This window comes from Rhea americana, unplaced genomic scaffold (genome assembly GCF_003343005.1).
Source record: "Rhea americana isolate MKP2758 unplaced genomic scaffold, rheAme1 scaffold_201, whole genome shotgun sequence".
Taxonomy (NCBI): Eukaryota; Metazoa; Chordata; class Aves; order Rheiformes; family Rheidae; genus Rhea; species Rhea americana.
The window spans coordinates 1011568-1022981 of NW_028186162.1; the positions used below are offsets into that span (position 1 = coordinate 1011568).

The 11414-nt window shown below is 67.3% G+C and overlaps 1 protein-coding gene across 1 annotated transcript; it reads right to left on the reverse strand.

The window, feature by feature from the left end:
* Window positions 1–25: 25 nt before the first annotated feature.
* On the reverse strand, window positions 26–9920 carry PRMT2IP (PRMT2 interacting protein). Its single transcript, XM_085303964.1, has 3 exons — window positions 9906–9920; window positions 1943–5296; window positions 26–304 (listed from the first exon to the last, which is right to left on the reverse strand). Exons 2-3 carry the CDS (start codon window positions 5247–5249, stop codon window positions 267–269), a joined length of 3345 nt encoding a protein of 1114 aa, XP_085160090.1. The 5' UTR covers window positions 5250–5296; window positions 9906–9920; the 3' UTR covers window positions 26–266.
* Between the last annotated feature and the right edge of the window lie 1494 nt (window positions 9921–11414).

Consider the following 11414-nt stretch of genomic DNA (forward strand, 5'->3'; position numbering starts at 1 on the left):
GGGCCGGGGCCGGCCGCCCGCCGAGCCTCTTCCCTGGGGTCTCCCGGCGAGCGAGCGGCCGCGTCCCGCCGGCCCTGCCCGGGCGAGGAGAGAGGCGGCGAGGTTGGGGCCGGGGGGAAGGTGCCCGGCGCCGCGGGCTTCGCGGCCGGCTCCTCGGAGAGCCCTTTGGCCGGGGCTTCGCAGGAGGAGGGCTGGACCTCCAGGGAGCCGGGCTGCCTCCCGCCTGCGTGAACGCGCTTGCGCGGACGGGCGCCGGGATCCGTTACCTACTTGGAGGCGTCCCGGCCGGCCCCGCAGCTCGAACCTGCAAGAAAGAAAGTTCTCGGTARTCGCCTCGAGCCGCGCGCGCGCCCGCGCTGCGACGCCTCCAGCGTGCTATCCGAGCCTCCCGTGCCCTAGGACCTCGTGAGCCACTGCTTCTAGGACTTCTGCCTGCGATGGTGGCACCTCCRCAGCCCCCGTGTCCCTCCGGCTCCCCCAGCTCAAGGCTTCTCCCTCCGAGCCCCGGGGGAAGAGGCTAGATATCAGCCCAGGAGCTAAAACGCAATGCAGGGAGGAAGATGAAGAAGACCCAGTGGCTGTGGCCATCTCAAGGAGGGGGGGGCGCTGGGGGACACCAGGAGCTGAGCTGAAGAGGACCAGCCAGCACAGGCCTTCAGCAGGCGCTAGGTGCCAAGGCGAAGCGGGAACCCCTGCGGACCGCCCCGCGCGCCAGCCCCGCTCGGAGAGGCGCGTGCCGGGTGGCTCACGCCTCGGACGCACGATCTGCAGAGGGAGCGGCGGAGAGGGCGGCAAAACCATCCGCAGCGGCTGCAGGCTCGCACCCCGCCRCCGCGGCCTCCTCCGGCAGCCGGCACCGTGGGGAAAGCGGCCGGGGAGGAGAGCCCCGGGGCGCCGCGCGGGACGGGCCCGCGGCAGCAAAGGCGCCGCCGCTCCGGCGGGCGTTTCCTGGCAGCGCCCGGGGGAGCCGCGGATTCCCGGCACGGGCTTTACCGCTGCCAGCGCGCAAGACCACAGAAGCTCCTCTGCCAAGAAATTACGCAAGCTCCCCCCGTCCGCCAGCATCTGGGAGGCAGATGCAGCCGGAGCTTTCCTGGAATAGGTGCAGCGAGATACCCRCGAGCGCGCCTGGGAAGCGCGGCCGCTGCCGCCGGGCTGGATTCGCTCTCGTCCAAGCCGGCGGCTTTCCAAAACAACCAGAGATCTGGCAGGTCTTGCGGTTTTGGAGCGCCTGCCCTGGGACACCTGTCCGTCACAGCAGGCAGTGCCCTTTCTGGCAGGTCAGGGAAGCCCTCGGGAGATGAAGGCACCTAGGAGATCACCTAGAGCCTTGGGGGTGGTTTTTGCAGTGTCCCTGCCACGCGGAGGCCAACATTGGCAAAAAAAAAACCAAACCAAACCAAACCAAACCCAAACCACCACCCTTTGCTCCGCGGTCAGTCGCCCTCCCTTGCCTTCCATCAGAGCTGTCAGAGCTGCAATACGTCAGGAGCAGCAGACTCCAGGCCGGGCCAGCAGCATCATCTGCCCACCGCATCCAGGAAATTTCATAAGTCAGGAACTGCAAGTTCAAATCATTTCCACAGAGACGCAGAAGGTGGTTAAAAGGACCCGATTGTGACACCGAGTGAGTCAGACGGGGACCGTGGTGCTGGAACCTCTCAGAAGGGAAACACATCCACAAACCGGTTCACCTTGGTCAGCTAACGAGAAGCGGTGGGGAAGAGAACTCAGGGAAGGAAGAGCAAAGCACTGGGTTTATTTCCTTACTAATTCCTTGCATAGACCATCGGTGCTATTTTTGGTGTCTCTGGTCGTTAGCTCCGCACAGGAGATGCCGGTTTCTGGCAGCGGGTAACTGCCTGCTGAGGAGCAGTAGCATCCCCGTGGCAGCAAGATCACAGCGGTGGGGAAGGGCTTGGGGAGAAGCTGAGCTACCTACCAAGCTGTTGCTTGACAGAGTCATGCCAGTGGAGGTTCAGCAGGTCTGGGTAGATGTCCGGGAGCTGCTTCAGAGCCAGGAGCTTCAGCATGCGGGAAGTGCAGCTCTTGAGCTCCAGGTCCCTCAAAAGCTTCTCTTCTGAGAGGGTGGTTGGGCGCAACTCCACCTTATGCTCCTGCAACACTTGGTCAACAGAAGCCCCCTGGAGCTTGGGGAAGAGCTTCTCCTTCACCACATGGATGGGAATGAAAATGGCACCAGCCCGAACCACGTGGGGGAAGGGGCACTTGCGAGTGAACATGAAGGTCTCCAGCTGAGACAGGAGCTTGCTGAGGAGAGCAGCCACGTCCTTGAAAGCCAGCCAGATCTCCTTGCCTTTGGTGGGCTTCTGGGGCTCAGAGAGTCTCGAACCGTTCTTGGGTTTGGGGGGGGATTTGGGCATCTCTCTGAGCTCCTCCTCAGGCTCTGCCCTCTTCAGCCACTCCTGGAGCAGCTCTGGAGAGGACCCRGACACAGAACATGAAATAACATTGCAGAGAGAGGCGTGCAAGGCGGTGAAATACTGGCTGGCGGAGGTCTGCTGGGCAGGGGATTCACAGTGGCCRGGCAGCGAGACGTTGTCCTCTCCGAGCGCCCGGGGGGCTTCCGGTGCGCTGGGCAGCAGGGGCTTTGAAATGTCGGAGAGCTTCAGGTCCAGGCAAGTCACCTGAAGAACAGAGGTGCTGGGCTGGGGGTTGGCGTGGAGCGCAGGCGGCACCGGGGGGCTGCAAGGCTGCGGCGACGYGTGCGGGCTTCGCGGCGCGGGGACGCTGCCGGACGGAGCCGCGGGAGGCGGGCTGGGCTGCACGGCCGGGGGTCCGGCGGCCCGGCGCGGGGGCACGGAGCCGGGCGGGAGAGATTTGGAGATCTTGTATTTTTTGAACATGAAGGTGGCCGAGCTCTGGAAATTGCTCTTGTCCCCGGACCCAACCTCTATCAACAACGGTAGCGCCTGAGCCTTGGCTCCCTCTCCCGTCTCCACCTTCCGGGGTGGCTCCTCTTTCTCTCCTGCTGCATCTTCTCCTTTAGACGTCCCCTTCGGGTGGCCAGCAGGACCTTTGGTTTCTGCCAGTTTCACCAGTCTCTTTTTCAAGCTAAGATCCAACACAACCTCGTCGGCGGCCGGCTCCCTGCCCCCAGCCCTGCCAGGCCCGCTCAGGCTGCCATCCTGAGGTCCCGGGTCGCTTTTTGCCAACCGGTCACAGGGCAGAAGCCTTGGCTTGTGATTCTCGGGGGCCCTTCTGTAACAACCGCCCCCTTCGCCTGCCATCAGCTTGCAGCCCTGGACCACCACGCTGCTCCCTGCTTGTAACRCCTGGCCGGCCTCCTTCCCAGCGGGCGGCACGCCGGGCGTCTCTGGGGTATCTTTGAYGGCAGCTGGCTCTGACAGAGACCTGAAAGAGTCCTTGCTTCCCAAGCTGTTCCCTGCGGTTCGGAGCGGGGCATCTACCTTTGGGTGGTCCTTTGAGAAGGGGACATCGGCTGAGCCTTCAGACCCCTCCAGATAGTCTCGGTAAGGAGCCAAGCTGAAGACCTTGTTGATAACCGGCATAGGAGGGGACGAAGGAGAAATCTCGCCGCTTTGCGGGTCTTTCAGCCCACCCTCTGGAGGTGCAACCCGAGAAGAAGGAACCAGCTCTCTGGCTGCGTCTCTGGCTTTAGGGCCCTCTCCCTTCCCCAAACGCTGGTGGGAGACGGGGCTGTCTGCTACGATTGGAGCTGCTGGGGGAGCTTTGGGGGCCCCTTGGGTGCCGTGGGCGCTCTCCCCGAGGGTCAGGCTGCTCCTCCTCTTCTCCAGGTAAGGGGGGTCCTGCTCCCACGCGGTGGGTTTTGCCGCTGGGCAGAAGTCCAAGCTGTAGCCCCGTTCTCCTTTGGGAAACGTTTCCAGGGGTCTCTCGGAGCCCCGGGGCAGCTTGTCCAGGGCGCAGACGGGTTGGAAAGCGCTGTTGTGTCTCGCMACCACCTTCCCGCAGGAGCTCTCCGGGGCCCCGCGGGGAGCAGCGGCTCTGCCGGCCCCGAGCCCCTCGCTGGCGAAGCAGGCGCCGTACGGGGCGGYGCCGGGGGGCCCGAAGGCAAAGCCGGGGCTCGGCGGCGGGAAGTCCAGCTGGTAGGTGGCTGCGCGCCGCCGGGGCTCGGCCTCCCGCGGCAGCGCTGCGGCCGCGCGGGGCGGCGAGGCGGCCGCGCTGGAGCCCGCCGCCCGGGGCGCGGGGCTCTCCGAAGGGCCCCCCARGTAGCTCCGTGGGGCTTGAGGCTTCAGGTAAGTGCTGGGAAGAGGCTCCGCACTGGCCGGAAAGCYGAATCCCCTGTAGCCGCCGGGCAGGGAAGGGAGGGCGATCGCCTGCTTCTCCAGGGCGGGAGCCTGCGGGTGGTAGAGCAGGGCCGGCCCGGGGACGGGCAGCGCGTAGGGAGCCTGCGGGCAGCAGCCTGGCGGTCTCTCCCGGCACGCCGGCGAGCGGKGCGCGCGCAGCTGGGACCAGGCGTCCTGGCTCGGGCCGCCGGCGGAAACCTCGGAGACCCCCTTGCCGGGGTGGCGGGCGGCGGGCGGGGGGCCGGCGCGGAGGAGCGGCACGCCGGCGGGGGGCCAGCGCTTCTCCAGGGCGGCGTAGTAAGGGGGGAAGGCGGCGGGACCCCCGCGGGGCGGGCGGTGGCCGGCCGGCGCCGCGGCGGGGAGCGCCCAGTCCGCGTCCCCCAGCGTCGTCTGCGGGCTCTCGGCCGGCGCYGCCAGCGCCAGGGGCGTCCTGGGCTCCGCGTAGCACACCGGCGCCCCGTAGACGGGCTTGGGGACGGCCAGGGCGGCACAGCCCGCCTGGTGCACGGCCACTGGCTTCTTCACCGCGAACGGGTGGCCCGGCGCCGGCGGSTCCCAGGGGCGCAGCTGGCTGGCCCAGCTCTCCCGCGCCAGCAGCAGCTCCCGCGCCAGGCTGTCCTGGCCCTTCTCGGCGCTGGGCGGCCGTGGCCGGGCGCCCGGGCTCTCGGCCTCGCGCCGGTACAGCAGGCAGCTCAGCAGCGCACCGGGCCGCCCGCCGGCGCAGGGCAGGTAGGCGGCCGCCGGGCTCCAGCGCGCCAGCGGCTCGGCRCCGTCGTGGCTCGGCAGCGGGCAGGCGAAGTAGGAGCCCTTGTAGTCGCAGGGGCTTTCGGGGCCGGCGGGCGGCACGGGGCTCGCGGTGCAGAGGCTGCCGGGGAGCCCCAGGCCCGGCTCGGGCTCCAGCCGAGGTAGCTTGTTGAAAATCACGGGGTCCAGAGGCTCCGGGTGCCGTTTCCCGGCCATCGATAGGTTGCTGCCGGCGTCTGGACGGAGGAGCTCAGCTGGCCTTCCTGCGGGGGAGAAGAGGGAGAGGAGACCGCGGGGACGCTCGTGAGCTGCTGCAAAGTCGAGCAAAGCAAGCCCCGGGGGGGCCGGGGGCCGATGCCGCCGCGGGCGGGCGCGGAGCCGTGCCAGCAGGTGGAGCTGCCGGACCGCCGCGGTGCATCGCCCCGGCATCGCCCCCCCCGGCATCACCCCCGGCATCGCCCCGGCATCGCCCCCCCGGCATCGCCCCCGGCATCGCCCCGGCGAGACCCGCACCCCCGAGCATTGCCCCGCCGGGCATCGCCAGTGCCCCGGCGAGCCCGCAGCGTCTCCCCTCCCACGGGACCTTTTTTATTTTTCCTACTTTCTCTCGCAAGAGTTAGAGGAGAAACAAAGAGGGGAACGGAGCAAGAGCGCGGGGAGATAAGACGAAAGCCTTGCCCGCGGAAGGGGAAGCGGCCCAGATGCCTCGGTAGACCTGCGCGGGCAGATAAGGGGAGCCGAGCCCCGGCCGGAGCCCGCGCAGGGGCCGTCCCGCCGCACGCCGGGGCGGGCGCAGAGATGCCCGCTGCCCGGGCCGAGGGAGGCAAGCCAGGCCGTTCGCCCCCAAGCAGCGGCGCTGCCGCGGCCGAGGCGGCTTGCGAACCTYGGATGTTCATCTGGGTTTGTTTTCTGTTTTTAAACATCAGCGATTCCTCCCTTTCCGGGTAGGAACCTGCTTTCTTGAGCTTGTCAGTGTGTCAGAGACTGCTGGAGGAAAACCTCTTTGGTCATTTCTTCCTCGCGGTTGAGAACGAAACCAATTCCCGCTTTTATACCCCCAAGGAAACGGGGTCCGTCGACCGCAGGCCTCCTGAGAGGTCTCCTCCTGGCCAGAGCCCGACCCCGGGAGCCTGGCGGGAATTCCCAACGCGGCCCATTCCGCATCCGTTCTCCGGGCTTCGCGACCACGCGGGGAGCTCCCGGTGCCCGTGCCCGGAACGGCGGCGGATAAGGGCAGGAAGGGGGCRGGAAGAGAGCCGCGGGCTCGGAGCGGCCCCATCCCGGCGGGAGGCCGGCGCTCACCGCTCCGCTTCTTCCTTTCGCTGGGAAGCGGCGCGCAGCACCCGCTTCTCCCCCCGCGATAACGGGGCGATCGTTAGGCTGAGGCCGGGCGCCGTCGTGACGCCGCTGGGCCCCGTGCGCACCCGGCGCTGCCGAGGCGGGGGAGCAGCGGGCCRCCAGGGCCCTGCGTTTCGGGGGGCTCGTCGGCGAGCCCGGGAGGGCACAGCCGGGCGTCCCCTGAGCCCGTGTCCCCGCGGCGGCTGCGCCACAGGCAGCTCCGGCCGGGGGATCCTTTTCCACCGCAGGGCTTTACCCCCCCCTTCCCCGCGTGGTGATGAAACTCGGGATGGAAGAGCTGAAAGTCGGCGGCGGCCCTGTGATTTCACCCGTTTCCAGGCTTCTTTTCCCCCTTTCCGTGAATCCGCAGAGCTACAAAAGCTGCCGCGTGGCGGGGGGACGTTGTGTAACCGCCCCTGCCGCCACCGCAGCGACGTCAGGGCGCCGGGTTACGCCGCCGTCCGCATCTGTAGCGCGAACGCAATCACCCCGTTTCCAAATCAACCRCGGCCAGGTCCCGGCTTCACCACCGTTTCCCAGCACAGCGGGGTCCCGGCTGTGCCACTGACCTATTTTGCAATCCGTGGGACAGCTCCTTCCCTCAACTCCCGCGTTTGCCTCGCCYGAATGACCCAAATTGCTCCGGTTGCACCTGTGCAGAACGGCGGCCGGGCTCAGGGAGAAGCGCAGCTATGCGGGCCGCTGCGGGGCGCAGAGCTCCCTGTCCTCCCGGGCGCCCTTCCTCTTTAGCAGGGAAGGAAGGAAAAAGTATTGTAACCCCRTCTGGCAGCTTTAAACAATTGCATTGCACGGAGCCAATAGAAAAAAAAAAAAGAAAAGAAAAAAAGGCTGGCGCGGCGCGCGTTGCGCTGAGTAAATGCCCAGCAGAGACCTCTTGTCCCCCACGTCCCAGCGCGTGCGGTTTTCAGTACGTATGTGTGTTTTCAATCAAATTATCAGAACTTTTCCATTCGATTGCACTGCGACGTAAAGACTGGTGCTGTCAGCACTGGAAAGTTGGCAGTTGTTAACAGCCCTTGCACTATCAGTTTTTAACCTCACTATTGTAAAAGGCTCTGGGATAAGCAGACCTGAAAGCCGTAGCCCTGACGTTGCAGTCCAGGAGGCACTGGACTTTTTCCCCCACCCCGTGGTGGCATCCCGCCCTTGCTGCCGAGCCCGGCGCCCGGGGGAAACCTTCCCACGCAGGAACAGCCGCGGGCCTGTTTCGATCCGTTCGTGGTTCGGTGGCGAAGTGGGCACCCAGCTCTGACCCCCAGCCTCGCCCAGGGGTCCCGGAGCAAAGCACGTCACCTCAGAGCAGCAACTCTGAGCAGAGCCAGGCACCCTCCTGCCACCCCCCTGCGCACGTGGATTCGCTGATGTCTGATAGGGGCTGAGCTAATTAGCCTCCCCCTCGATGAGGCCGTTCATGGGCTCTCTCCCTTCCAGCTGCCTCTTTCTGTTACATTCAGCGGCACTTTACACCTTGCCTCTCTGCCAGACCTGGCGGGAGCTGTCACACCTAGAAGTCACTGGCAGGGACAGACAGGCAACAGAAGATGCACAGCCAGCGTTAAAATCAGCTGGGGTGCACAGGTAAGGAACTGAACCCGTGCACCTTGCCACCGGAGACTGAGGAAAACATCTCTGCTTTTGCTTTCACCCCTCAGCTCTCCCCCTGGGACTATTTGCTTACGGGCTGCCGCTGCGCTGCCCTCCTTCCCTGGAGCCCCTGGCGGGGGAGCGGGCTCRGGCAGGGGGCCAGGCCTGTGCACGGGCCCTGGTCCTGCCCGAAACAAGAGCTCTCGGCTGGTCCGTGCAGGAAGTGGGGGCTAGGGGAATGCCTGAGCGAACACTAACACGTGCGGCGTCCTCCGCAAGCAAGACTGAAACCCCACTGCAAGTACTGGTCTGGGGAAAGCAGTGGGCGTATGCAACACAATTGATTTATTCCTTTTTTTAAAAGCTTCCTTGCAGGGGGGTTTCCCAGAAGCAAATGTTTTGGCAGGGGAAAGCGAGGGAGATCAGAGCTGCAAAGTGAGAAAAGTAAAACCCAATAAAACAGAATAACACGTGTGATTCCGCTGCGTGCAGACTAAAGCTCGCTGATAAGCGCTTGCAGGCCACAGCCAGCTTTATCTGGTGCATTTCGGATGTTTAAAGGGCACCGGAGAGCTTCCCCCCCCCCCCCGCCCCCCCGGGGCTCCTTTGCTCTCGGGAGGGCGGGCAGGCACACGGCAGCGCGCCCAGCCCTGCTGCCAAAGCCGCCGGGGAGCTTTAACACACTTATCTGCGCTCGGACAACTCCGAACAAGCACGACCGCGTGTGTTATCGCCTGAGCCCGCGGGGCAGCGGCAGTCACGCGTGGCACACAGCCCCCCCGGCCTCCCCCTGCCCCCCGGGCGGAGATGCCCTACAACCGCGGCGGGCCCCAGCGGGAGGCTCCGGCGCTGCCCCGCGGCCGCCGGGCTTCGCCCGCCGATAAGCAGCGGCTTCCCGCGGGGCGCCGAGACCCGTTTCGCAGCGCCGGGGGGCTCGGGTCGCTGCCGAGGAGGTCAGGTCACCTCCGCGACGGCTCCGCCGCGCTCGGCCGCGGCCGCCAGCCGGGCCCCGCCGCCGCCCCGCTGCGCTGCGCGGGCAGCTGCGCTGCGCTGCGCGGGAGCGGCGAGAGGCTGCGCGCCGCCGCGCTCTCGGAAAGCGGCTCTGCAGCTCCCGAGCTTTCCCGGGGCGGACGGGAGCCCCGAGTCGCTCCCCGAGCGGCCTTTCGAGAGCGCGCAGCGGACCCCGCGCAGCGCGCAGCGCACCCCGCGCAGCCCGCCCGGCGCAGCGCACCCCGCGCAGCGCGGCGGCTGCTCCCGAGGGCTCCAGGCGCGAGGCAGCTGGAGCCGCTGCCGCGGTGCTCGGGGCAGGCAAGCCCCGCTCGGAGCGGTGCGTTTGCAGCTCCCGGCTGCAGATCGGCCCCTGCCCAGCGGGCTGACGTGCCCGGCCAGCCCGGCGCTGGCAAAGCCGCCGCGGGAGCCGCGGAGCCGGCGCCGAGGCCGGACGGCAGCCGTCCAGCTCGCTCCTCGGGGCGCACATTCACGGCGATGGCATTTCCGAAACTCTGCCCGTTCGCGGAGGCAGAGCGCTGCGGTTCCGAYCCGAACAGACCCGCGGGGCCCCGCCGGCGCCGCGGCCGCCGGTTCCGAGGCGGCTGAACACATGGCCGCGGAGGCGCGCCCGGCCCCGCCGCCCACGCCGCGCCCGAGCGACGCGGGCTAAGCCGTCCCTGCGCGGGTGGAAGGCTGCAAGCGGAGCCTGGAGCCCGTCACCCTCCTAACCGCCCAGCGGGAGACTGCAGGGAGCCGTGAGAGTCTGCTACAGCCCGAGGAGAAGGAGGGCAGCGGCGGGGCCGGGGGGGGGGTCCGCCAGCCGGCGGCTGCAAGGCGGCCCCGCCGCCGCTCGACGTGCCGCGGCAGCGCGGAGGGGCGGCGAGGAGAGGCGAGGCGAGGCGAGCCCCCCCGCGACCCTCCCCCAGCCCGATCACTCACCGGCGGCGGCGGCGCTTCTGCCCCCGGCGCATCTTACGGGGCCGGGCGGGCGGCGGGGGGCTCCGCTCCTGGGCGCCGCGAGCTGCCGCTGCCCCGCTCCGCCGGCCGCCTGCATCGTGCGGAGGAAGTGGGAGGAGGAGGAGGAAGAGAGGAGGAGGAGGAGAGGAGGAGGAGGGCTGGGTGTGCGTGGGGGCCGGCCAGAGGAGGGGACGCGGCGGGACGAGCCCGCCACACGTGCGCTGAGCTCGTCGGGGCTCGGCCCGCCCCCGGTGCCGGGGGGCTCCCACGCTGCGGGACCCCTAGGGAGGGGAGCCCCCCTCCCCGTTCAGGGAGCCCCTGTTACGGGGACCCCCCTGCACAGGACACCACCCCGACCCCTGCCCGCAGCCTCCTGCCAGGCGCGGAGGCAACCGCGGAGCGGACATGAGTCCAGCCCTGCGCGCGTAGGCACCTTCCCGTGTCCCAGATACAGGCCCCGATGAGAGCTGAGACCCGCTGAGGACATGGGGCGGGTTGGATTTTAAATGGGTTAGTTTTGAGGCAGTCTTACAGCAGCTCCTAAGTCCTTTTTTTCCTGCTGGGAAAGAAATATCCTGTGAGGAAGGGACTGGCCACTCACGCATCCCTGGGCGCGGTTTCTGAGGCTTTCAAACTTTTCTATTAAAATTGCAAATGCACCTTTGRCCAAAGAATAAAAATAAAACCAAAGGAGGAGACCTTCAGAGCGGGCCCCGGCACGCGGCTGGCGGAAACGATYGGTTCCCGGGAACTGCCTCCGCTCCCAGCGCGGCATCACCAGCAACTTCGCAGGCGAAGTCAGCAGCCCGGGCGCGGGGAAAGGCAGGCGGAGCGAGTTTCTTCTGGAAGGGGAGCAGTTAGAGCAGACACTCCCTCGCCCCCCACTCCGCCAGCACCGGCCCGGTTCCCAGGCACGGGTTTCRCCCGGCAGCCGGCACTAGGACAGCTTAGTTACGCCGAGCACAAGGACGTAGGCGTGCACGCACGGTGCCGGCTCTTCCCGTGAAGCGGGCTGCAAACTGAGGGCTGGGCATGTTAGGAAACGCAGGAGCGATTTCTCCCAGTCCGAGYGTCGCGGGGAAAACTCTGGTTTTACTCTCTGAGCTGTCAGGTGACGTTCCCGCTTCCTGCTGTCTCCTGCAGCCACAGGAGCAGCCRATTCCCAGCCGGCGGCCCCCAAAAYGYGGCGCGGCGCTGCRCGTCYRCTYGCTGCCCCAAGAGCRYGCRCCCCGGGCTGGCGGGTCCCCAGGAGGCTGCGAAGCCYGGGCAAAAGACGCTCCCCTCCCGGATTTAACAGCGCCAGGGGTCCAGCCRGCAGCCTGCTTGCCAGCGCTAACGTTTGCTTTTTATGCAGGGACTCACATCTTGAAAGGACTGCGCAAACAGTCACCGACTAATAATTAACCGTCATAAAGTCCTGTAAATACCATTAACCCAGTGACACAAATCCCACGAGCTGCGAGGCGAGCTGCCCGAGGCCGCGGAGCAGGC